This window comes from Natrix helvetica, assembly GCF_964273705.1.
Source record: "Natrix helvetica genome assembly, chromosome: 2".
NCBI lineage: Eukaryota > Metazoa > Chordata > Lepidosauria > Squamata > Natricidae > Natrix > Natrix helvetica.
Genome location: NC_138552.1, coordinates 232,398,161 through 232,421,047, shown reverse-complemented (window position 1 = coordinate 232,421,047; position 22,887 = coordinate 232,398,161). Strand labels below are relative to the sequence as shown.

Genomic DNA, 22,887 nt, shown 5'->3' with positions numbered 1-22,887 from the left:
TAAGAATCGAGGTTTTGTGCCAAATACTACGTCCATTTAACTCTACCCACTCCACATTTCCAAGCAGACATGTTAGATAATTAGATTTATTGTGGAGAATTAGAAGCTATCCAACCAATAGCCACCCTGTCTTGCGCTCTATGTATCTTAGAGGCCAGCTTTAAGTTGTGGATCACTTTCTCCCAAAGTTTCTTTACTTGTCCTTGAAAGTACTGCCCTCTGTCCTTTATTTACAAAACAACTTTGATGTGAGAATCAGATTCCCATCTCACCCCCTTGACCCTTACATATAGATCAGGGCTGTCAAACTCTCGGCCCATGGACTGGATGTGTCACATGCTGGCCACGCCTGGTTTAGCAAAGGGGAGGAAAGTCCCAATACATCACGTGACACCACCATGATGACATGATGTTGATGCCCCTGATCAACATCATAATTTATGTGTAATATAATTGGACTGATGTAATCATTTAAACTGATTAAATTAAAACAAATACTTCTTCTGAAATGCATGCTTATGAGAGTGTCACAATACTAATACATGTTAGCAATTAGAGCCACAGCAGGCAGATATACAAGTTTATATTTACTAAATGGAAAAAAGTATAATGCTTCAAACATGTGATAACATGTTTATGAAGTTAAAGAGGTACAGAGTCAAGCTTAACTCTTGATGATTGCATGTAATTTTCCTGGCAGAAATATGAATATATTTTAATTGATTATTTTTTTTTACTTCCCAAGTTAGTCTAGCGTGATTTTCTAGTAGGCTTCCATCTACGTTCAAGGCAGGCCCAACCTGTTTAACTTGTTGAGCTCATCCAGGGCTGCTTAGGTATTGCCTCTTACCACACATTTTCATAGAGATTATATTATTTTAAAAAGGGAATGGGGACATATTGAAATATACTGTATATACTCATTAAAACCTCATTGTTTTTTTTTAAAACCAACAACTAAGAATTACCTTTATAATTTTGGAACGTGAAACGTTGAGAACATTTATGACAGCTTTGCAAGGTTGTCCTTTAATCTGCTCAATAATAAAATTAAATTTGGCAGACATACGCTTCCAGTGCTCTAATTCGGTAAGCGGACCTGAGTCATCAGCTTCCTTTCTCATCTGTTCACTCTCAATCAAAACCTGCCAATGTTAAATTTGTATAAGATAAATACCATGTCTGTGTTGCTATGTCACATTTAAGACTGCCACATGACATTTTGTTGCAATGGCGTCTGCAGGCCATGCCTGCTTTCCTCAGAAAAAATTAAGGCTGGCATACAGTACCATGTTCCAAGCTGCATTCCAAGATGCATGTAGACAAAGGGTGAACCTTGCATTGTTATGCTGTTTGCATCATTCTGATCCCTGTGCCTCCAGCACAGAAACCATTGCCTTCATCTTGCAACTTAAGCTGCAGAGCACAAAAGCGTTTTAGAAATCTCACAAGTGCTTCTGTTCCTTACTAATCACCACCACCACCTTCATCATCATCGTCATGAACCTTACCTTCATCAGAGCTAATAGTTTGCTACTCTTTTAAGATATCCAAAATTAGCTCCTTGAAATCCCTATCTTAGACTGACATCTTCAATTAATATTTAACTAGCTGCTGAAATAATATTTAACTTGCTGAAATATAGTTGCACATCATTTAGGCCAGTGGTGGGCAACCTTTTTTTTCAACTGAGCCAAATCTCGCCAAAACCACGATTAAAATTTACTTTGAGAGCCACATTTTTAAAACCGAAAATACATAGGATGGTACACTGTTTTTAGTTTCAATAAGTTTTTATTGAGAATATTCTGCATGCAAGTATCCACATAGGTCGGGAGGATACAAATAACACAACTAATAAAACAAAAACTTTAGAACGATATTATTTATCGATAACGTTAAATTCCGTAAAATTTGCCTTACAATGTAGAGAAAATTACATCCTGACATTGACTGACAAAGTCACAACCACTAATGTGAACATTGGCCTTGCATTTCCTTGGATAGTTTGAGTAAGTCAGGTTTGTATGTTGTTGTTTTTAATTTCATCTCTCTCTCCCACTTTCTTTCTTTCTTTCTTTTTCTTTCTCTCTCTCTCTCTGGCTCTTTGTCTCTCTCTCCCTCCCTCCCCCATCTCTGTCACTCTGTGTGTGTGTGTCTGTCTGTCTGTCTCTCACTCACTCTGTGTGTGTGTGTGTCTGTCTCTGTCTCTCTCCCCTCCCTTCCTCTCTCTCTGTCACTCTGTGTATGTGGGTGTGTCTGTCTCTCACTCATTCACTTAATCACTCACTCTGTGTGTGTGTCTCTCTCTGTCTGTCTATCTTTCTCTCCCTCCCTCCCCCTCTCTGTCTCTCTCTGTCTGTGTGTGTGTGTGTGTCTGTCTGTCTGTCAGTCTCTCTCTGATTCCCTCCCTCACTCCCTCTCTCTGTTCCTCTCTCTGTCTGTCTGTCTCACTCACACACACACACACACACACACACACACACACTGTGGTCACCTTGTTGAGTGTTCCAATCACATTTGAAACACTCAACAACTGGCCTGCATTTATGGTATTTTGCAGCATTCTGCAGTCATAGGACCAAAATTGGTTGTCACTCGCCCGGGCTTTTGCAGAAGCTTCCCTCCGAAGCCCGAGAGGAGGGAGGGGAGCGGGCACCCGGCACACAGAAGAGCCGCATTAAAGGGTGTAAAGAGCCGCATGTGGCTCCCGAGCCGCGGGTTGCCCACCACTGATTTAGGCTATTGGCTTTTACAGCAATTCCAAGAGCAAATGAGGTACCCACCTGTTTTGATCTGAAACAATAACTTATTATCTTGATCAAAAGGAAACCACCTTCCTAAACCTTCAGGGTAAAATCACAGCACAAGCAAATGCTTGGCTAATCTAGAAAAGATTTTGCTTTAAAAAACATGTTTGGAATGTTGACACAAACCACTTTTCGCCAGCTTGGAAGTATCAAGGTGTGTGTGTATTTTATAATGTGATTGGCCACTACAGTGAACAGTTCTGTGCTGAAAAATATGCCATAGAAATGCCTTCTTCCTGGTTCTTTTTTAAAAAACTATGCTTCTCATTCATACTCCTCTGCTTGTGTAGGGTGCCAGAAGATGCTTACTTGCTCAATTTGCTTGTACCATATCATAAGTGCATCCTCCAATTGATGTATAATATCCGGATTGGCAGCTGCTGCTGTCACTTCCTCAAAAGACTGGAATTTGGAAAAGTCAATGCTATCTATTTTTTTCAGTTGAACAGTTCCCTGGATGCTCACTCTAGCACCTACAGTATGTATAATGAGAAAGAACATTTTCAGATTCTAGCATTTGTTTCCTGGGATGTTTCATTACAACAGTTTGCATTTTAGGGAAAAACATGTAAGATGTCCTTTTTTTCAGGTTTTTGCACATTCTCAGGTGGTGCTCCACCTGGCAAATATTATGAAGGAAAAGATTAAAAAAAAAATCCTACCTCAAAGATACAAGCATATATAGACCACAGCTTGCCAGAATCTATGAAGCTAATTTGGGTGCTAAGTGTCTGGTTTCACAGGGTTGTAAGTGGAAGATGCCAGAAGCAGAAGAAATGGGATCCTCAGAGTAGCCTGAGAGGTAGTGTTACAGATCACAGAAGAGATAAAGTGACTTCTTTAGAGGCGTTGTGAAGTCAGTAAGAAAATCAAAACTGGAGATCTCCAAGGGAGTGGGGGAGGTTGTCTCAAAAGCAAAAATGAAGCTCAGGAGTCAAGAAAGTACAAAAAGTTATGGAGCTGGGTATGCAAGTCTCAGACACAGTTACAACAACAACACAACAACAACAACAACAACACACACACACACACACACACACACACACACACACACACAATGCTCAGGGTGAAAGGAAAGGAACAGAAAGGGCTTAACCTGATGTATGGCTAGGAAAAAGAAAAAAGGGAAATGGTAAGTCCAGTAAGAGACAGCCTGAAGAAGTAAAGGGATAAACTTTTTAAATTAATGGGAGGAGAAAGCAAAAGAGCAAAAGAGAGAAAGCATAAAGCGCTCTAGTTCAATACACATATATAACTACTTAACACATTAAGTATTTAATATATTATGCTATAAGTACAATAGCTTTGCTTAAAATATAAGAAAATGAATAAACATACTGTTGCCAGAAAAAATTCAGAGGAGGAATTAACTGGGGAAGTTTTAACAATGCATTTCTCCTATTAAACAAATTGTCATAGGGATGTGATATACAGGGATAAATGATTTCTGTAGACTTGACAATGAAAGTACATATAACACAAATGTGAATTGCTTTAGATTACCTCTCTGCCATCTTTAGGAATGGCCTTGAAGACCCGTCACTTGGTTAAATGCACACAATCAAGGGCACTTTTTGATTTGTGGAAATTATCCTCACTTGTAATTTTCCCCTGAACTAAAATGCTCTGACAATCCACTGCTTTCTTTTGGTCATATGATATTAGCTCATTCCAGTTTATAATTTTAGTCAGTCTTATGATGACTTTTCATATACTATAAAACAATCAGCATTTCATATTTGAAGCACAGTGACGTGCGGTGAGGGTTATGGCTGGGGAGGCTGGTGACGTCATCAGGAAGGCGGGGAATGGGACCATGTGTGCAGCACACGTGGTCTCATTCTCCGCCTTCCTGAGTGAACATTAAGGGGACCGCGGCATAGCATTGCTTCCTCCACCGGCACCAGTCCCTTCCGCCCCCTACTCCTTCAAGGTCTCCCACCAACCCAAACCCCGATCCCCAGCTCCCTTGGGCAAGGTTTGAGCAGAGTGAATGGGAAAGCAACGAAAGGGGCTGCGCTTTCACCCTGCTCAAGCCTTGCCGCCTGCAGCCACCGCCCGCCCTTGCTGCCCCTTTCGTTGCTTGCCCGCCCGCCTCTAAGGCACGCCAAAGCCTCCTTCGTCCCCCCCAGCGCGCACCCTTTTTATTTCCTGTGACACCCCCTCCCCATTTCGGGAAAGCTTTCCCCATTGCCTGGGAGGTGAGGGGGGTGGCTCCTCTCCCCCCACTCCCTCCGTCCCTGCCTCTCTCCTCAGCCCCAAAGCTCCGTCCGCGCGACTCACTTCCAAGGCGGTGGCTGCTCCATCCCGCTCCGGCTCTGGAAGCGACCGAAGATCAGGCTGCGTCGCTCGCTCGCTCGCCGGACTGCTTCGGCGCCATTCTGGCTACCTCTGTCCATCCGCGCCCGGGAGCTGCGGAGGCAGAAATGTTGTCGGCGCCTCCGGATGACGAACCAGTCGCTTGCTTTCGTCATCAGGAGGCCGATAACATTTCTGCCTCCGCAGCTCCCGGGCGCGGATGGACAGAGGTAGCCAGAATGGCGCCGAGGCAGTCCGGTGGACGAGTGACCGAAGATCTCGCTGCCTCGCTCGCTCGCTCGCTCGTTCGCCCGCCGGACTGCTTCGGCGCCATTCTGGCTACCTCCGTCCATCTGCGCCCGGGAGCTGCGGAGGCAGAAATGTTGTCGGCGCCTCCGGATGACGAAAGCAAGCGACTGGTTCGTCATCCGGAGGCGCCGACAACATTTCTGCCTCCGCAGCTCCCGGGCACGGCCGGACGGATGTATATAATATTATATATATATAGTATATAATATTATATACTATTATTCCATGAAGAGAGGTGAGGCCCTGCCTCCCTTGCCTCCACTGACCGCACGTCACTGTTGAAGCAAGAGAACTATGATGTGTAAACTTTATAGTATTATGTTCTTCCCAACTCTACTTGGGGGAATACATTTAATATGATCAGACAAGGTTTTAATGATTTTTTACTGGATTCCCAGAAAAATGCCTGTATTTTAAGAGGGACAGAAAATGTATGCTATTGATTAGCCAATCAAGTCTTCCAGCTCTTGTTTTCTATCCCTATCAGCAGTTCTTTTGGCTAGCCAGGATAAGAATAAGAATCAGCATATAATATGTCCCAACCAGATATTAGATAGTACATCAAGTTATCAATTATTTTAAAAAGCAAAATGGAAGGCTCAGCTTATTTGTCTGTTTGTTTGATCTATTTGATCTTACCATCCAAAAATGCCAAATATCTGTTCAAGGTTTCGATGAAACTTTGTTTCTCAAGTTCTCCCTGCTTGGTTTGATTTAAAGCACCCCAATTGCTTGTGGCAAGAATGGCAGGCAGAAAAACTGTTACCAAGCAATTTTTGATGGCAAGCAAAAGACCTTCACTTCCATCCAATGATGAATAATATATGTCCTAAACAGGGAAGATTAAAATACTATGATTATTAGATGTGGAAAGAATCAAAAAGCTATTATGTAATAATAGTTGACATTTCAAAATAAATATAATAACTCTCACATTAAAAATGTTTTATGTTGCAACAAGAAGAATTTTTTCTCCTTGTATTTCATACTGCCTAAATTATGAAGAATCTTACAGTTGTTCTGTTCACATATGCTACTAACAATAAGGCAAACAAATCACATTATGGCTTTTTGTACTTTGTAAACCCAGACACTGTAACATTACATCCACCCACTGGTACCTATAGGATGTGTTGGAGTTCAAATGTGGAAGTATGTATTGCATTGTCATAATGCAATCTATGTGGCTTGAATGTTTACATCTGACACTAAGTACAAGTACAAAAAATGTTTACATCTGACACTAAGCCCAAGTACAAAAAGTGGTGCTTATGTGGTTCAAACCAAATAACTATGCACTCACCAAGAATTAAGATTATTTATAATTTATGGGCCTTATTTCTATTATTGTCCTTAAATGTGATGATCTTGCTTTTTTGAGGAGAGGTAATAATGAGAAAGATGATAAAAAAATACCTCATGCATTGTCTTAATATTCACAGGGATGTCATTTCTAGCACGTACAAAAAATAAGCACTGTCCTTTGAATTTGTCATGAGATTCGTGTACATACAATTTCATCATTTTAGTTCCTTTCAGAATACCTGGAATTGCTCTCCCACACTCTAAAAATGAAGAAAAAGAACAATCATTTTATCTTTTTAAAATTGATTTTATTATAATTTCCTCAATTGTTGTGAGTTGCCCAGAGTTGTTGAGAGTCAGGCGGTTGAATACATTGTTATTGTTATTATTGCTGTTGTTAAGCTACAGTAAGTTTAGCTGCTGGTTGGAATTACTTTGGCACGTCCTTTGATTAGGATATTGAACTTCTCCTAGCTATCTTTTCATCAAGTCAGTGCTATGTAATAAATACACTAGTTTATGCTAAAGAAATACAGAGGTACAGCAGCAGTGCATGCACCCTTGAAAGAACTGAAGGATCAGGTTGGAGACAGCTTCTTTTGGGCAAAAATCTCAGCTAAAAGTCGACACCAACTTGTCAATCAATCAAAATGTACAGGTCCTTGGCTAGTCCATATTAACTTATATTTACCCTCAATCTATAATTTAAATTTGTCCTATGCTGACCTATCATATACTACAAAACAATTGACTGTTCCTACTTGATATTACTGAGCAATAACAACACATGTATTTTCTAAAATATAGAATATAAAACTTTGAAAAAATAATTCATGGAAAATATACTAATGCTATACCCTCATATAATTCAGGTTATATTTAAATTCCTCCATGGCACCTCTAAAATTAATATTAAACATGAGTTTCTAAGCCATCATTTAGAAAACACAACGTTATTATTAGTATTAGATTGTTCCATGCTATGTAGCATATTGGGCAACAGAAAATACAACAGTGATAAAATCCAATTTGTATAAATTCTTTATTATTCTACACAATTGGCTCTTTTTTGTATGCATGTTATTAATACTTCAAACCCAAACAATTTACTTTTCTCTGACGTAGATAAAATCATTTTGAACATTTACCTATGCCAGGAGCTTCACCCTCTTGATAGATAAACTTCAGTGTTCTGTTTCCATCTTTGGCAAAAAATCTATCAAATGCTTGTAACTGTTAAAAAGGAAAGATATGGTACAACTTCATTTTGCCAAATCACCAGTTTATTTATTTCTTTAAAAATTCCCTAAGGAAGTAGTGTTGACATTCCATGCAGAGCAGCGGCAGAGCCGGATCTCAGATTACAGTAGCTGGGTTGAAATGAATGAAGCTATTGGATAACATGATTTATGACAGGCTGAAGGGAGGACAGAAACATGGGCAAAGTTCAAAAGCAGATAAAATAAACAAAAAAGATGGCTGTGAATAAGAAATGCCTACTGAAGAATGCCTAATGAAGCTGTTAATAAATCACTGCTTTTTGTATTACAATATTGGGTTGCTTATTATGAAGCAGACATCGTTAGGGTACTTTACAGACAGCCATCTTTTTTTCTGCCTACCGCGACATTCCAAACTGACTCTCTGAGTGGTTCCGAGTAGCAATAAAAGTCGACAGCGGGCTGCATGTCAACGACATGAGAAAGCAACTGGACACAAAAGAGAGGGGTGAACCTGACCTGAAACCACCCAGCCGATGGGGAACCACAGCACCACAGTGGGCCCTGAGACCAGCCCTGCCTCGAAGTCCACTGAAATGTTACAGATGCAAGGGGATGGGCCATTTGGCATCCGTGTGCATGACCCCAATACTGATGCCGAGGCCAGAGCTACTACCCAGGGCATGACGGGAACGCGGCCACAAACGGGCTACCCACGCATTCCGGAAGGCTTTCCAGGCTGCAGAGGTCCCTCCCCAACCAGAAGAAGGGGGGAAACCCAAGGCAACAATGACCAGTCACCGGAATCCTACGACAGTGACGACGAGGGCAAAAATGACCCAATGGTGAGAGGACCAATTCGCTCTTTCCTTTTTCCAAAATGCCTCACAGTCCCAAAGACAGGAAGCCAGGGGGATTTTCAAGCCCTAATAGACTCAGGCTGCACTAGATGCTTGATCAACTTGACCACAGTCCTGAAACTGGGGATCAGAGCAAAAAGACTGACCCACCCAATCCAATTCGAGCAGGTCGATGGGTCCCTAATGGGGGGAGCCTATGCCACCCACCTGACTGAACCAGTGAGACTAGAGCTAGTGGATCATTGGGAAGTAATTTGATTTATAATAGCCCCCAAAATGACAGATGCAGTCATACTGGGACTCTCCTGGCTAGACAAGTGGGGACCAACCATCTGGTGGCAAGGGGGTACCCGCAGGCTTAAGATAGAAAAGGGGTCCCAACCCCTTTTCCACCAGCAAGCAGAAACACCACCCAAGCAAGGAACCTCCCCAAAAGAGCACACCAGAACATCTGGGAGCCACATCCGACAAAAAACCAGAGACCCAGGGGAATATCAGGACCTCGCAGAAGTATTCAGTGAGACAGAATGCAACATTCTGCCCCACACTGTGAGGCAAATTGTGCCATCAAAATCATCCCCAGGGCAAAACTACCCAAATCCAAGTTGTACGCCATGACGCCCCAGGAAATGCAAGAAATGCACAAATACATAGACAAAAACCTAGCACAAGGGTTCATTGAGCCAGCCAAGCCAGGGGTTACAGCGCCAATACTCTTCAAAGAGAAAAAAGACGGAACTATGAGACTATGTGTAGACTTTCGAGGGATAAATGCCGTGTGCATACACAAACTATACCCCCCTCCCCCTCATGAAAGATATGCTAGCTCACTTGGCCAAGGGAAAAGTCTTCAGCAAATTAGACCTCAGAGAGGCATACTACCGAATATGGATTAGGGAAGGAGATGAGTGGAAAACAGTGTTCAACTGCCCCCTAGGGAGCTTCCAATTCAAAGTGATGCCTTTCAGACTACAGGGAACCCCAGCAGTGTTCATGCAGTTAATAAATGAGGTGCTGCATGAGCACTTCTACAAGAGGATCCTTGTCTACCTGGATGACATCCTCATCTACACTGAGACCATGGACGACCACATACCCCTGGTCCACCAAGTACTGGAAAAACTTCTGGCAGCCAACCTGTATGTCAAGCTATCAAAATGTGAATTCCACCATGAGCAACTAGACTACCTAGGCTACCGAGTGTCAAATGAGGGAATAGAGATGGACCTAGCTAAAGTGCAAGCCGTCCTAAGCTGGCAACCCCCTTGCACCCGCAGACAGCTACAAATCTTCCTAGGGTTCGCAAACTTCAATAGGCAATTCATCCCCTCCTTTGCGAAGATCACCAAACCCCTGACAGACCTCCTGAAGACAGGGAGCCCAGGAACAAAACCTCGCCCGGGACAACCTCTACAGTGGGACCTAACCTGCCAAAAGGCATTTGAGACACTAAAAGAAATGTTTGCAAAGGAACCGGTGCTGAAGCATCCTGAACCCAAGCAACCCTTTGTGATCCAAGCAGATGCCAGTGACATGGCAGTGGGAGTGGTGCTACTCCAAAGAAACAACCAAGGAAACCTACAACCCTGTGCCTACACCTCCCACAAGCTCACAGACACAGAGAGATGATGGGCCGCATGTGAAAAGGAGGCTTTCACAGTGAGATGGGCACTGCTAACCTGGAGACACCTGTTGGAAGGGGGCCAGAAACCATTCGAAGTCTGGACTGACCATAAGAATCTGGAGGCTCTTAGGACCCCACGGAAACTATCACCCAAACAGGTCCGATGGGCTCAATATTTCAACGACTTCAAATATACTAAAGCACATTCCAGGGCAAAGGAACTTTCTAGCTGACGCCCTCTCCCACATGCCCCAGTACAAATGCGAACGGGAGCAGGTGGTGGATGCCATTATCCCCTCTACCCAAATAGCTGCCCAAGTGACCACCAGACGACAACGCCATGACCGGCATGACCAACCAGCAGGTGACCTAACTACGAGACTCAAAACCAAACTGCCAGTAGACCCTTGGTTCCAAAACAACCAACACATCTTGACAAAAAGAGATGACTTGCATGGAAGGGGATGAAACTCTATGTCCCGGAATCCCTATGCACCCTAATTCTCCAGAGGAGCCATGATGCCAAACCAGCAGGCCACTTTGGATTCCTAAAGATGTTACACTTAGCCCGGAGGCAGTTCTGGTGGCCCAAAATAAAGATGTGGACAGTTACGTGAAAAGTTGCAGCATCTGCGCCACAATGAAGAGGCGACCAGGAAAACTCCCTGGATTGCTGCAGCCAGTAGCAGAGCCAACGAGGCCGTGGCAGGAGATAGCAAAGGAACTTTATAGTAGAGTTGCCGAAAAGTGGGGGAAACACATTGATAGGGACTGTAATAGACCTGTTCTCCAAACAGGCGCACTTCATACCCTGCAGCAGACTACCCTCAGCTCACAAGCTGGCCAAACTGTTCCTGAAGCACATCTACTGCCTGCATGGAGTATCTCGAAGAATTATCTCAGACAGAGGGTTCCAATTCACGGCTAAGTTCTGGAGGGAGTTCCTGCGGTCCATTGGGTCATCCCAGGGCCTTAGCTCTGCTTTTCACCCAAGTACCAATGGGGGGGGGGGCAGAGAGACTGAATGCTATGGTAGAGCAGTACCTGAGGTGCTACGTGAACTATCAGCAGTCCAATTGGGCAGACTGTTAGGAATGTAAGCTAACGGTTGGGTCAGCAATATATAAGCCATGAGAGTAGTACTGTTTCTTAAGTACTGATGGAGCCAGAATGACTGTTAGCTCTCTGTTTGTTAAACGCTGATCTGTGGATATTGCTTGTAGATGTATCATGAGTTACTCTGAGTTTTGCTACTGTTAACGACTTTGTGTGCTGAACTGATTATATGATACTGGACTGTGTTCGATGGATCACTCCTTAACTGAGGACATTGATAACTGACTGACTGAACCGTGTGTAAATTGAACTCTGAATACCTCTATTTTCCACATAAGTAAAATGATATTACTTTTACTATTTGGTGTCCCTGTATGCTGGTTTGTGCGTATTCTTCCACACCACTCTCATTACACTTCTCTGCACACTCGCTCTCCTAACGGGGAGCTTACCTAACACTGACCTTCTGACCTTCGCTGAGGTTGCGTACAATAATGCTGTCCACAGTAGCACAGGACTAACACCGTTCAAAGTAGTGAGCAGCATGGACTTTGTCCCAATGTCTGAGTATCCAAGGGATCCCCCTTCCTCACTTAGCTTGACTGACTGGATGTCAATGCTAAAAGCAGCCTGGGAGAATGTGAAAAAAGTGCTAGCTAAAGCAGCACAAACCTATAAGAAACAGGCAGATAAACACTGAGCTCCGCAACGACCATTCCTGATGGGAGAGAAGGTTTACCTCTCCACAAAATATTTGAGGTTAAGACTTCCTAGCAAGAAACTGGGAACAAAGTTTGTGAGACCATTCCCCATAGTAAAGATCATCAATCCAATCTCAGTACAACTGAAACTGCCCCGACTGCTAGGGAAGGTACACCCAGTATTCCATAGTAGCTTCTTAAAACCCGTGGTCGGATCCACTTTGAGACCACTGCCCCGGGAGCCCCCAGGCCCTGTGGTCATAGGGGGCCAAACCCATTTTGAGGTGCAATGCATCCTTGATTCGAAGTGGCACAGGAGGCAACTCCAGTACTTAATTAAGTGGAAGGGCTATCCCTTATCAGAGGCATCTTGGGTAAAGAGTAGAAATATCCAGGCTGATCACCTTATAGACAGATTCCATGAAAAAAAATCCAAAAAAGACGCAGCCTTGAATCCCATACTGGTACTCAAATTGTTTTTGCTTGCACAGATTGCCTTTGAAAAGTGAGGGGAGCTGGATGTCAACTCTCTGTGTTCACATTCCATGCAGAGCAATGGTGGAGCCTCAGATTACAGTAGCTGGATCTCAGATTACAGTAGCTGGGTTGAAATGAATGAAGCTATTGGATAACATGATTTATGACAGGCTGAAGGGAGGACAGAAACACGGGCAAAGTTCAAAAGCAGATAAAGAAAGCAAAAAAAGATGGCTGCGAATAAGAAATGCCTAATGAAGAATGCCTAATGAAGCTGTTAATAAATCACTGCTTTTTGTATTACAATATTGGGTTGCTTATTATGAAGCAGGCATCGTTAGGGTACTTTACACAATGCCTTTAAGGTGTTTTCAGTTGTCATTATGTTGTTATGTGTAATATTCCCTTCTAGCTTGATTAGGAAGAAAACAGAGAGAGGGACCTACCTGGCAAAGACCAGCAATTCCAAAACTCCTGAGGACAGCTACATTAATAAATCATATCTGCCTTTTATTTCCTCAAATTAAATGAAAGAGTCATTATTTGGACAGGAAAAAACTAGAACTGAAACCTTGGAATACTGAATACCTGTGATGGATATTATAAAATTGCACATGATGATCAAAGAAGAGTGTATAATTTATTTAATTTATATTTAATTAATTTATTATATATATTCCTACAGTAGGCTGGCCAAATCAGAATAAGGATGGATTCCTGAATTTATTTATTGTTATGTAGAAGGCATTTCAGAAAGTATTTGTATTCTTTATATTGTGACTCTTTGGTCTGATTATCTGAATCTCTCTGCCGTTCATTCCATACTGTGTGACTATGTGTGCATAAATCTATGTGTATATAGGGTTCATAACAGAATGCACATTTCATTAGAACAGAAATCAATATGTATGTTGTTCATATGTAAGTTATTCTGATGCTTATCTGGATTTACACATTGAATTTAATCATAACTCCTTATATTTTGGTGATTTTGATGCTGAAAATCTCGGCATAGATTGTATTGTGATGATATTAGTTATCAATGTATTAGTATTAGAGGGTGAAAAGTATAATGAATAGAGTTTTTAAAATGCTACTTGTAAAACAAATGTAAAGTAAACTCACTGTTGGGCCATCCAGGATTAATTCTTCTACTGTTCCAATGTCTAATCCAAGTTTGTCAGATAGAATTTCAAAGATATATTTATATGCAGCATTAACTTTCATTTTTCTGCCTTCTCTTGCTTCTTTGTATCGTGCCTAGTTGGAAAAAATGAGGAAAAAGTATGCAACAGTTGTATGTTTACTGTTTATGGTTTCTGTGCTACTCATATTTTATTTCAAATACATTAAACTGTATGAAACTAAATAATGAGCAATGTTCAACCAATTTATCCCTATATCTCTTGCCTTTCTTTATTATTTCTCTTCTGTTGTTTTCTTTTTAAAAAGTTTTTAATTTATTTTTGTTACATAATAAAAATTATTTTGTGAACAGAGTGTTGTCCGAATTCCCCCTTTAACATTCCCACCAAGAGACATAATTCATTTCACATTATATTCCCATTATTTCCAATTTACTATTTCCCTAGCCATTTATCACCAGGGTGCTTCTGGGTTCCCTCTTCTGTTGTTTTCTAACAGTTCCTTGAGGTAGGAATTCTTTAAATGCTTACACAATAACAAAAACATGGAAATGCATACATATTATTTCAAATCTTAGAAATGAAAATGTACATATGCACAATGTTGATCTGAAACAAAAAAAAATCAACTCAATACATGGTTAGAGTTACAACTGATCCTGATATGTTTTTGAATTTATTCAGCTAATGCACCAGTTTTGAAAGAAAGAAAGAAAGAAAGAAAGAAAGAAAGAAAGAAAGAAAGAAAGAAAGAAAGAAAATAGATTAAAGGAAGGAAGGAAGGAAGGAGGGAGGGAGGGAGGGAGGGAAGGAAGGAAGGAAGGAAGGAAGGAAGGAAGGAAGGAAGGAAGGAAGGAAGGAAGGAAGGAAGCCACCTCATTCTTGAATTATTACAGTAACTCATTGTGGAACTAATAAAAAATGGCGAGACAGTGAGCCCCTCATTTATTTTTGCATTTAGTTAATCAAAATAGTTTGCATACATCAAACATTGACTGCAAAATAATTCTTTTTAGATTAAACCTCAAATGAACATGTTTTCCCTAAAAACAACAACAAATCAGTGGTGAACAAACTATTAAAAAGAGAGGAAAAAAGAATGCAAAACAACAAATGAATTACAATAAAAAGTTATTCATTTTCAAAGGTACCACACTGTAAATCATAATGTGATCTTTAAACATATGAGTAACAAAAATAATCCATCAGTTCTTCTGAGAAAAAAAATCCTGGCCATTAAAAAAACAATCAATCAATGGCTTGGTTCCAAGAAGTGGTGCAGAGAGATTGGTGCCCCAGAACATTGGTCTTTTATCAAAATGAGTGTTGTGCTGTATGCCTGACCCTTCTAGAAGTGTGTGAGATGGCATGACATATAGAAAAAAGGTGGAGTTTGCATTGCAATGGTAGAACATGCTTCCACATTCTGTTATATTCCATTCTCCCCCTCCCCCCGCCACCCTCTATGGCTGCTGCTGTACAGTTTCCATCAGAATCAGTTGGGACAGTTATCCCAGATAATAAAGGTTTCCATCAAGAATCCTGATATAAAATCCCTAACTACTTTAACTGATATCTGCTTTCCAGTACTTTGGAAAATGCAAATAGAAATGTGATGCACAGTTGCCACTACATTGCAACATCTTCCTTGCTCAGTCTTTGGAATTATCAATTTGACAAAATACAATGCCCTCTTAAACTCATTCATGAATCGCAACTCTCTATTCTGTTCTTTTTGCAAATATCTAATGGACCACTATATAATAATCCTTGTGGATCCAGGAATATATGCTTTGCCCTTCTTAATTATATTCTAGATATTTTGACCAGTTCCACGTCTGATGTTAATCAAATCAAAGGATCTGAACAACATATTATCCTAACTGTGCTCCTCAGGTTATTAGGGTTATTGTCATGGCAACAATTTATGAGATTTGTACTTTTGCCCACATGACTGCCTCAAATTACACAGTAAAATGTAATGGAGAAAAATATTAACTGAGAACAAAGAGCTTCAAACAGTTGGATCAAGAGGCAGAAATCAAGCCTAATTTTGGAGAGTTTAAAAGTTATTACTATGTGCATCATGATTACAAACCTGTTTTTCTTTCAGAGTTTCCTGCAGTGACTGAACTCCGCTGTTACTTCGGCGAAATTTAGATATTCTACGGGTTGCAGTTTCTCCGCTTGTACGAACAGGGGGTTTCAAATGAGAGCGGTCGGCTAAATCTGCATCTTTCTGTTTTGAGACAGACTCGTCCTCAGGTGGTTCAGGAGTAGGCTCTATAATCTCTGGTGGAGTAGGCTGGTTTTCCGCTCGAGCAGCAGGCTCATCCTGAGCAGGGTCTGGATTACTATCCGCTGCGTTTTCCATTTTTATTCCTGTGGTTTATAAATAAGACTTTGTAATTCTTGCAAAGTGGTAGTTTAGAATAGAAGAGACCAAGCGTCTTAAAGTGTGTATCCCTTCCAAAGAATTATATTTTATATCTAAACCTAAATTCTTCAAATCCATCTCTAGGCATCTACCTTAGTGTCCTCAAATGAACAATTCTCAGACCTACTGCTTGACCATCTTGTTCTTTCCTCAGTAGCCCTCTGAGGAAAGGGACTGAGGGAGAGAAATGAAGGACTGATAGAGAAAGAAAGGAACACTTTGAGTCCCCTTTATTTGTATCTGGTCCTGAACATAAGAGCCTTGGTGGGCATACGGGTTACAATGCAGTACTGCAAGCTAACTCTGTCCACAGCCAGGAGTTCGATCCTGACTGGCTCAAGGTTGGCTCAGCCGACCATCCTTCTGAGGTCATGAGAATTCAGATTGTTGGGGGTAATATACTAATTATGTAAACTTCTATAATGCATTAAGAAGCAATATATAAGTGCTATTAGGCAGCTCTGCAAAAATTCCCTTTGAAATAATGCTTCTCTCCAGAATAAAGAGTTTCTGCTAGAATGGCATATGAAAGTGCAAGGACTGTTTTATTCTTTTGTATTGATGTTGGCTGAGAAGACAATATTAAAGCCTCTCGCATCAGGAAAATATTCCCTGTCCTCTGACAGAATGCACTTTCTTGACACCTGCTGCAGTGCAGTGGCACCATTTCGCAAAAAAGCCACATAAAAATGAACCTTTAAGCAGTCTTGAGAATAAACTAGTTTTCAGATCTTCCACCACATAGCTAGGGAAAAAATGCCTGGTTCACATTGCTGTTTCTGCAGAACAGCACCTATTGCTTTCCAAAAATATTTCTTGGAAGTTCAGGCCATGAGGGTAATGCAATCAAAAGGTATAATAAAATAACAGTGTCTGGAATAATTTATTTTAGTAGATGCTGGTATATCAGAGTATCAATTCCATAGTTCAGCCATGAACTACAAATACTCTTTTCTATTAGAGTATCAAGTATGCCTGAATAACTAAGATATTCTTTTGAACACCTCCCTTTTTAGGTTCTTGGTTTTCGGTTTTTTTCTTTGAGAAAATAAGCAGTCCCTTTATAGGTAAAAACAAGGTCATTCAATTGGACTGGAAGCCTACTGGCAATCAGTACAGCTACTATAAACTGGTGTTCTTCTGCTAAACCTGTTCCTTTTGTTCAGCATGGGTGACACTGAATTTTGTGACCAATCATATGCCAAGGGCTACCTGTGCATGTTTTTATTTTATACTAGCTGATAAACCAGCGTTGCCCTGGTATTTATTTATTGGGAAAAAATATCTGGACCAAACGTAATTTCTAATGTTGGATTTTCCCCCTTACCAAAGGGAGCTCCCTAGTGGAGTACTGTGAAGCCGTTACCATGGCAATTGTACTGTACAGTAGAAGCCATTTTACGGCATACAGTAGAAGCCATTTTAAGGCACAACAGGTTGTATCTTAACAAAACACACACCCCGAGGGATGTTAGGGGTGTCTTACCCCAACAGTATTTTTTCAATAGAGTAAGTCACCTGTGTACTAAGTTTGGTTGAAATTATATATATGTGTGTGTGTGTGTGTGTGTATGTATATGTATATGTATATGTATATATATATGTTGTATTTGTGCTGATAAACATTAAAAATAACATTAAAAATAAAAATATGGGTTTCTGCCTGGATGGTTTTCTGTGATGAGCCGAAGGACAGAAAGAGGGAGGAGTGAGCTCTCTCCCATATTTGGGCATACCAGGGGTTGTAACACACACACACACACACACACATATATATATAATGTATGTGCTGGAAGCAGTGACATGCAGTGAGGTTTATGGCTGGTGAGGCACCAATGTCATCACAATCAGATTTATGGTGGGGGTGGATTTCCAACAAAACACAGCAACCGGAGAAAAGCAGTGAGGGGCGAGGAAGCTCGTCGAGGAGAGCCACGTGCTGTTTTCGCCTTAGATTCCTCTCCTTTCCTCTGCGCACGCACCTTTCCTCCTGGGCTCTCTCCCAGAAACCTCACCAGCTGCTTCTTTTGCCATGACGTTTCCCAGCATGGCAAAATACTTTTTTTCTCTTTGCCTTCCAGCCAACCAAGAAGCGCCCTATCTGAGCCGCAGCTGCCAATTGATCATTTGCAGCTTGGCCGGGGCCACGGGGGAAAGCTCGCTAGGGGAAAGCACTTTCTTTCGCCCGTGGCAGAGCTCAGGCATTCTCTCCTCTCCACCGCCACCCCACAGACTAAAGCATTTTCTTTCGCCCGCCTGAGCCTAAAGCACTTTCTTTTGCCTGCCTGAGCTCCGCTGCGAGCTCAGGCGGGCGAAAGAAAGTGCTTTAGTCAGTGGGGTGTCGCAGGAGAGGAGAGAATGCCTGAGCATTCTCTCCCGACACCCCACTGACGAAATCACTTTCTTTCGCCTGCTGAGAGAGAGAGAGAGAGAGTGAGTGAATCCCTCCTTCCTTCAGCCCAACACTCTCGCTGGCGCCAGTGAGAGTGTTGGGTTGAAGGAAGGAGGGATACACTCACTCTCTCTCTCTCTCTCTTCACACACAAAAATGGCAAATCCGAGCAGCCACTGCTGGGAGCCCATCACATACATTCAGGCAATGGGGGGGGGGCTTTCTTGCATGCCTTCAGAAGCTTTCTGAAGGCGTGCAAGAAAGCCCCACCCCCATTGGCCAAACCTGTGTGACGGGCTCCCAGCAGCAGCTGCTCTGATTTGCCATTTGAGAGAGAGAGAGAAAGAGAGAGAGAGAGTATCCCTCCTTCCTTCAGCTCAACACTCTCGCTGGCATCCTGGCCAGACGAGAGGGACTGCAGAGAGGGTCTCCTCGAGTCTAGGACAGCGAGTCATTCGATGGGAAAGTTGCCTCTTGGAAGGAATAACCCGGTTTGGCTCCCACTTTCGATCTGCCGCCCAACGAACGAACAGAGAAGCGAAGAAGCAGGAGAGACGAGGCAGGAGAGACGAAGCGGGAGCCAAGGCAAGTCATTCCTTCCAAGAGGCAACTTTCCCATCGAATGACTCGCTGTCCTAGACTGCAGAGACCCTCTCTGCAGTTCCTCTCGTCTGGCCAGACGAGAGGGATTGCAGAGAGGGTCGCCTCGAGTCTAGGGCAGTGAATCATTCGATGGGAAATTCCCTCTTCTTCTGCCTAGCTCTCCTTTGCTTAGGCTTCAAGAAGCGGCTTTTGGGGCTAATGGGAGAGGAGAGTGAAAAGAAAAAAAAACATACGAGAGCTTGCTGTGAGGCTTTAGCTTGCTGTGAGGCTTTAGCGAGCTCATCCTCTCAGGCGACAGCTGAGGCGAGGCTGAGCTAGCTGCTGCTGATTCTGCTTAACTGTTAAAAAAAGCCTCAAAAAGTCCTGCCTCATAGTAGAGGGCACTTTTTTGAGGCTTTTTTTAACAGTTAAGCAGAGTCAGCAGCAGCTAGCTCAGTCTCGCCTCAGCTGTCGCATGAGAGGCTGAGCTTGCTAAAACCTCACAGCAAGCTCTCGTATGTTTTTTTCTTTTCATGATGAGAGGTGAGGCTGTGCCTCACTTGCCTCACCTGACTGCACGTCACTGGCTGGAAGCTTAGCAAGGACAAGGAGATATGAAGACGATGAATGAATGATGTAAATTAGTTTTAGCTATATTCCTTTTTCTTTCTCTGATCTCATGTCTTTAATTTTGTTTATTTTCTATTATTTGCTTTTTGCTCTTGGCAAAATGTGGCTTACCCCAATGTGGAGCAGGATAATGGGTATATAGCAAATAATTTGTATTTCATGTTGATTGCTTCTATATTTGACCAACTGAGTTATTTCAAAATTAGAATACTGAAAAGAAATAAACAAATATTTGTTTTAAATAAAATCTATTTAAAATAGTTCTTTTCCTCTTGTAATGTTTAAGATGAGATGATCCTTCATATATTGGAAGATAGGAAATTAATTACTTAATTATTACTACTATCTTTAAAAAGCAGCACAACAGGCTCTTGGTAGAATAAGAGGGCAATGAGTTTGTGTCTAAATGAACCAACTTTCCTTATCTTTTTCTCAAACGAAACTCAAGCCAAAATTCTTTCTTCACTGACCTTGTTCAAAAGATGCAAGAAAACGGGCAGACCTCTAGGAAGTAAACTTCATCCACTGAGTGTTAAGCAGTTTCCCTCTTGAGCTCAAAAGAAAATGAAGTCTAATAAAGATGGGCGGAAGAATTCAGAGAAAGCACATTTGTAACAAAGCTTCCAAAGGCTTCAAGTACTGAGCTGGGACTATATGTGGAAGGACATGGAACCTTTAAGCTGTGCAAGGGCCACACTGGCAGTTGAGCGCAGAATCTATCAATCTAATAATGGGATGGAATCAAAATGCAGCATCACTGCCCAGCAGTCTGAACAGAGGTGGTATTGAGCTGATTCTCTCTGGTTAGGGTGAACCGATAGTGGATGCTGCGGGAGGCTTTGCCCATCCACCCCGACATTATGTGTGAGCACTGTGCATGCGCAAGAGGCGCACGCTCACATTTGCGAACTGGTAGGGAAGGTAAGTGAATCCCACCGCTGAGTAAGAATATCTCATAGGTATTGTGCCATTGCTGAAAGAGATGGTTCCTGGAATGCGGTCTTTTCCAACTTGCAAATATTCACAATATGACCAAAGAAAAAAGAACACTTAGAATCAGCATATTTTTCCTGCTAACCACTGTATTTTTGTATTCACTCTTGGGGGAACTATTACTCTGTATGGAGACTTTATTTCAGCTTTGCTTTTAACTTATTTTAAAAATATTATAGAATTTTGAACATTTTATTTAATTCCTGTTCTCAGAAATACTAATTTTATATTGAATAGTAAGTCTCACATTTCAATTATCCTTTAAATTTAAAACACTGCTATCATTACGTTGAATTTCTTTGGTATTGGAAGAACAGTAAACTCATTTTTCATACTTAAAACCTAGCGAATGCAATAGTCAGCTTGTCCTTTGTGCAATTTGAAGCTATAGCATTTTGATTCTAAAAGATGCCTGTCGGGCACTTTTGGGGTTTCATTTTTGCCTAGAAGCTTCACAGAGAAATAATTCTAACCTATTAGAGAGAATTGTGAGAGATCAGCCTGAGAATCTCTGCCTCTTGTCTGATCATGAATAAATGATCATCTGGATTATATTAGTCTTGTGCAGAACCAAATTAATAAGAGAATATTAGTCATATAGTTATAATATATAATAAATACATTCTTCAAAGTAAATTGTTTGTTGGTTAGTGTTTCATTCTAACCTCCATTGGTTTAACTAAATCATGTTGAATCATGGGCATGCATTCTATATAAACCAACCTGAGAGAGTGCAGTGATAAATCAAATATTCTTATTTATAAACCATAGTTTATCACCTTACTGTGCTTTATTAATTCAGCCAGTATCTTGGCATATCCTTCTAGTCCCTTTAAATCTAGACTCTCTTGATCAAGAGAGTTGTTGTTTTGATTAGTGTGTGCTAGTAAAGGATGACAACATGATTACAAACGCTTCTGAATTACTGTATTATGTTATTATGCAACTTTTTCAAACATTTTAACAAAAATTCAGTTTAAGACTAGGGTATGTTTCTTCAGAACCTTCTGGAAAATTTATGTCATAAAGAACTTAAACATTTGCAGTAAACTTGACAGACTATTAATCCAGTTTATTCAGTCCAGCTGTTGCTGATTATTATTGGCTTTTGAAGTTTTCAGTTATATTTTTTTCCTCTCATAATTCTACAGAGAATTCTAATAAATCTTTCAGGTATACATATGACTTGCAATGCCTTAATTAAAGGCAAAAATGTGCACTCCGGGCAGAAATGCAAGCCAGAGGTGGGTTGCTACCGGTTCGCACCAGTTCAGGTGGACCGGTAGTGGTATTTTGGCCTGGATTGCAGAACCGACAGCGACCCAGGCTGGCCACGCCTCTGAACCAGTTCCCCGGTCGCCACTGCCATTGCTGGCATGTTTTTTGTCCTTTTTTAATGTTCTGCGCATGCGCAGAACTATTTACAGGCAACTGTGCACCTGCGTGCAGCACGCAACAGGTGCATGCACGCAGTGCGCATCAGGCACATGCACACAAAGCACACATTAAGCGATCCAGCAGTAACACCGGCAGCAACCCACCCCTGGTGCAAGCATTATACCTCTCTGATTTTCTTAAACCAGACACGCTTTTTTCTGATATTGCATTGCAAACTCAGCTGTTTTAAGGAGTTGCAAACATGTCCTCTCCAAAGCACTTTTGATAGGAAGCCACGTATAGGCTGCTCTTTATAATGACAGTGGTCAGTGACTTTTTCCTTCCTGCGTGCTTTTCTTTACACCATGTTTTTTTTTCTGGGAAGTTGGAATGATTCAGAAGAAAAGTACACAAGAATGATCAGGAAAGAGAAGTTTAAACTGAGTGACTGGAAGAATTGGAATCATTTAACCTGGCGAAAAGATGGAACAGGACAGTACTTTGAAAAGCCCTGAAGAAAAAGCTTAAATTCCAGACTGCCAGATTAATCCAAGAAAATTACCCCAAGGAAGTGATGTGGTAAACCAAAGAGTGTAATTTATAAATGATTGTTTATGATTTACTATGCTGCGAATTACTTCTGCAAATCTTGCCAAGAAACTGCAGGGACT

General features: G+C 41.5%; 1 protein-coding gene across 1 annotated transcript in view; it reads right to left on the bottom strand.

Moving 5' to 3' along the window:
* Nucleotides 1–16,008, bottom strand: part of DNAH8 (dynein axonemal heavy chain 8) — a 153,988-nt gene extending 137,980 nt beyond the window's left edge. The window contains exons 1-7 of the mRNA XM_081940825.1: nucleotides 15,904–16,008; nucleotides 13,786–13,920; nucleotides 7,871–7,955; nucleotides 6,834–6,982; nucleotides 6,057–6,246; nucleotides 3,120–3,283; nucleotides 969–1,145 (exon numbers count right to left, since the gene is read on the bottom strand). Coding sequence (XP_081796951.1) covers nucleotides 969–1,145; nucleotides 3,120–3,283; nucleotides 6,057–6,246; nucleotides 6,834–6,982; nucleotides 7,871–7,955; nucleotides 13,786–13,887 — 867 coding nt within the window. The 5' untranslated portion in view covers nucleotides 13,888–13,920; nucleotides 15,904–16,008. The remainder of the gene's footprint in view (nucleotides 1–968; nucleotides 1,146–3,119; nucleotides 3,284–6,056; nucleotides 6,247–6,833; nucleotides 6,983–7,870; nucleotides 7,956–13,785; nucleotides 13,921–15,903) is intronic.
* Between the last annotated feature and the right edge of the window lie 6,879 nt (nucleotides 16,009–22,887).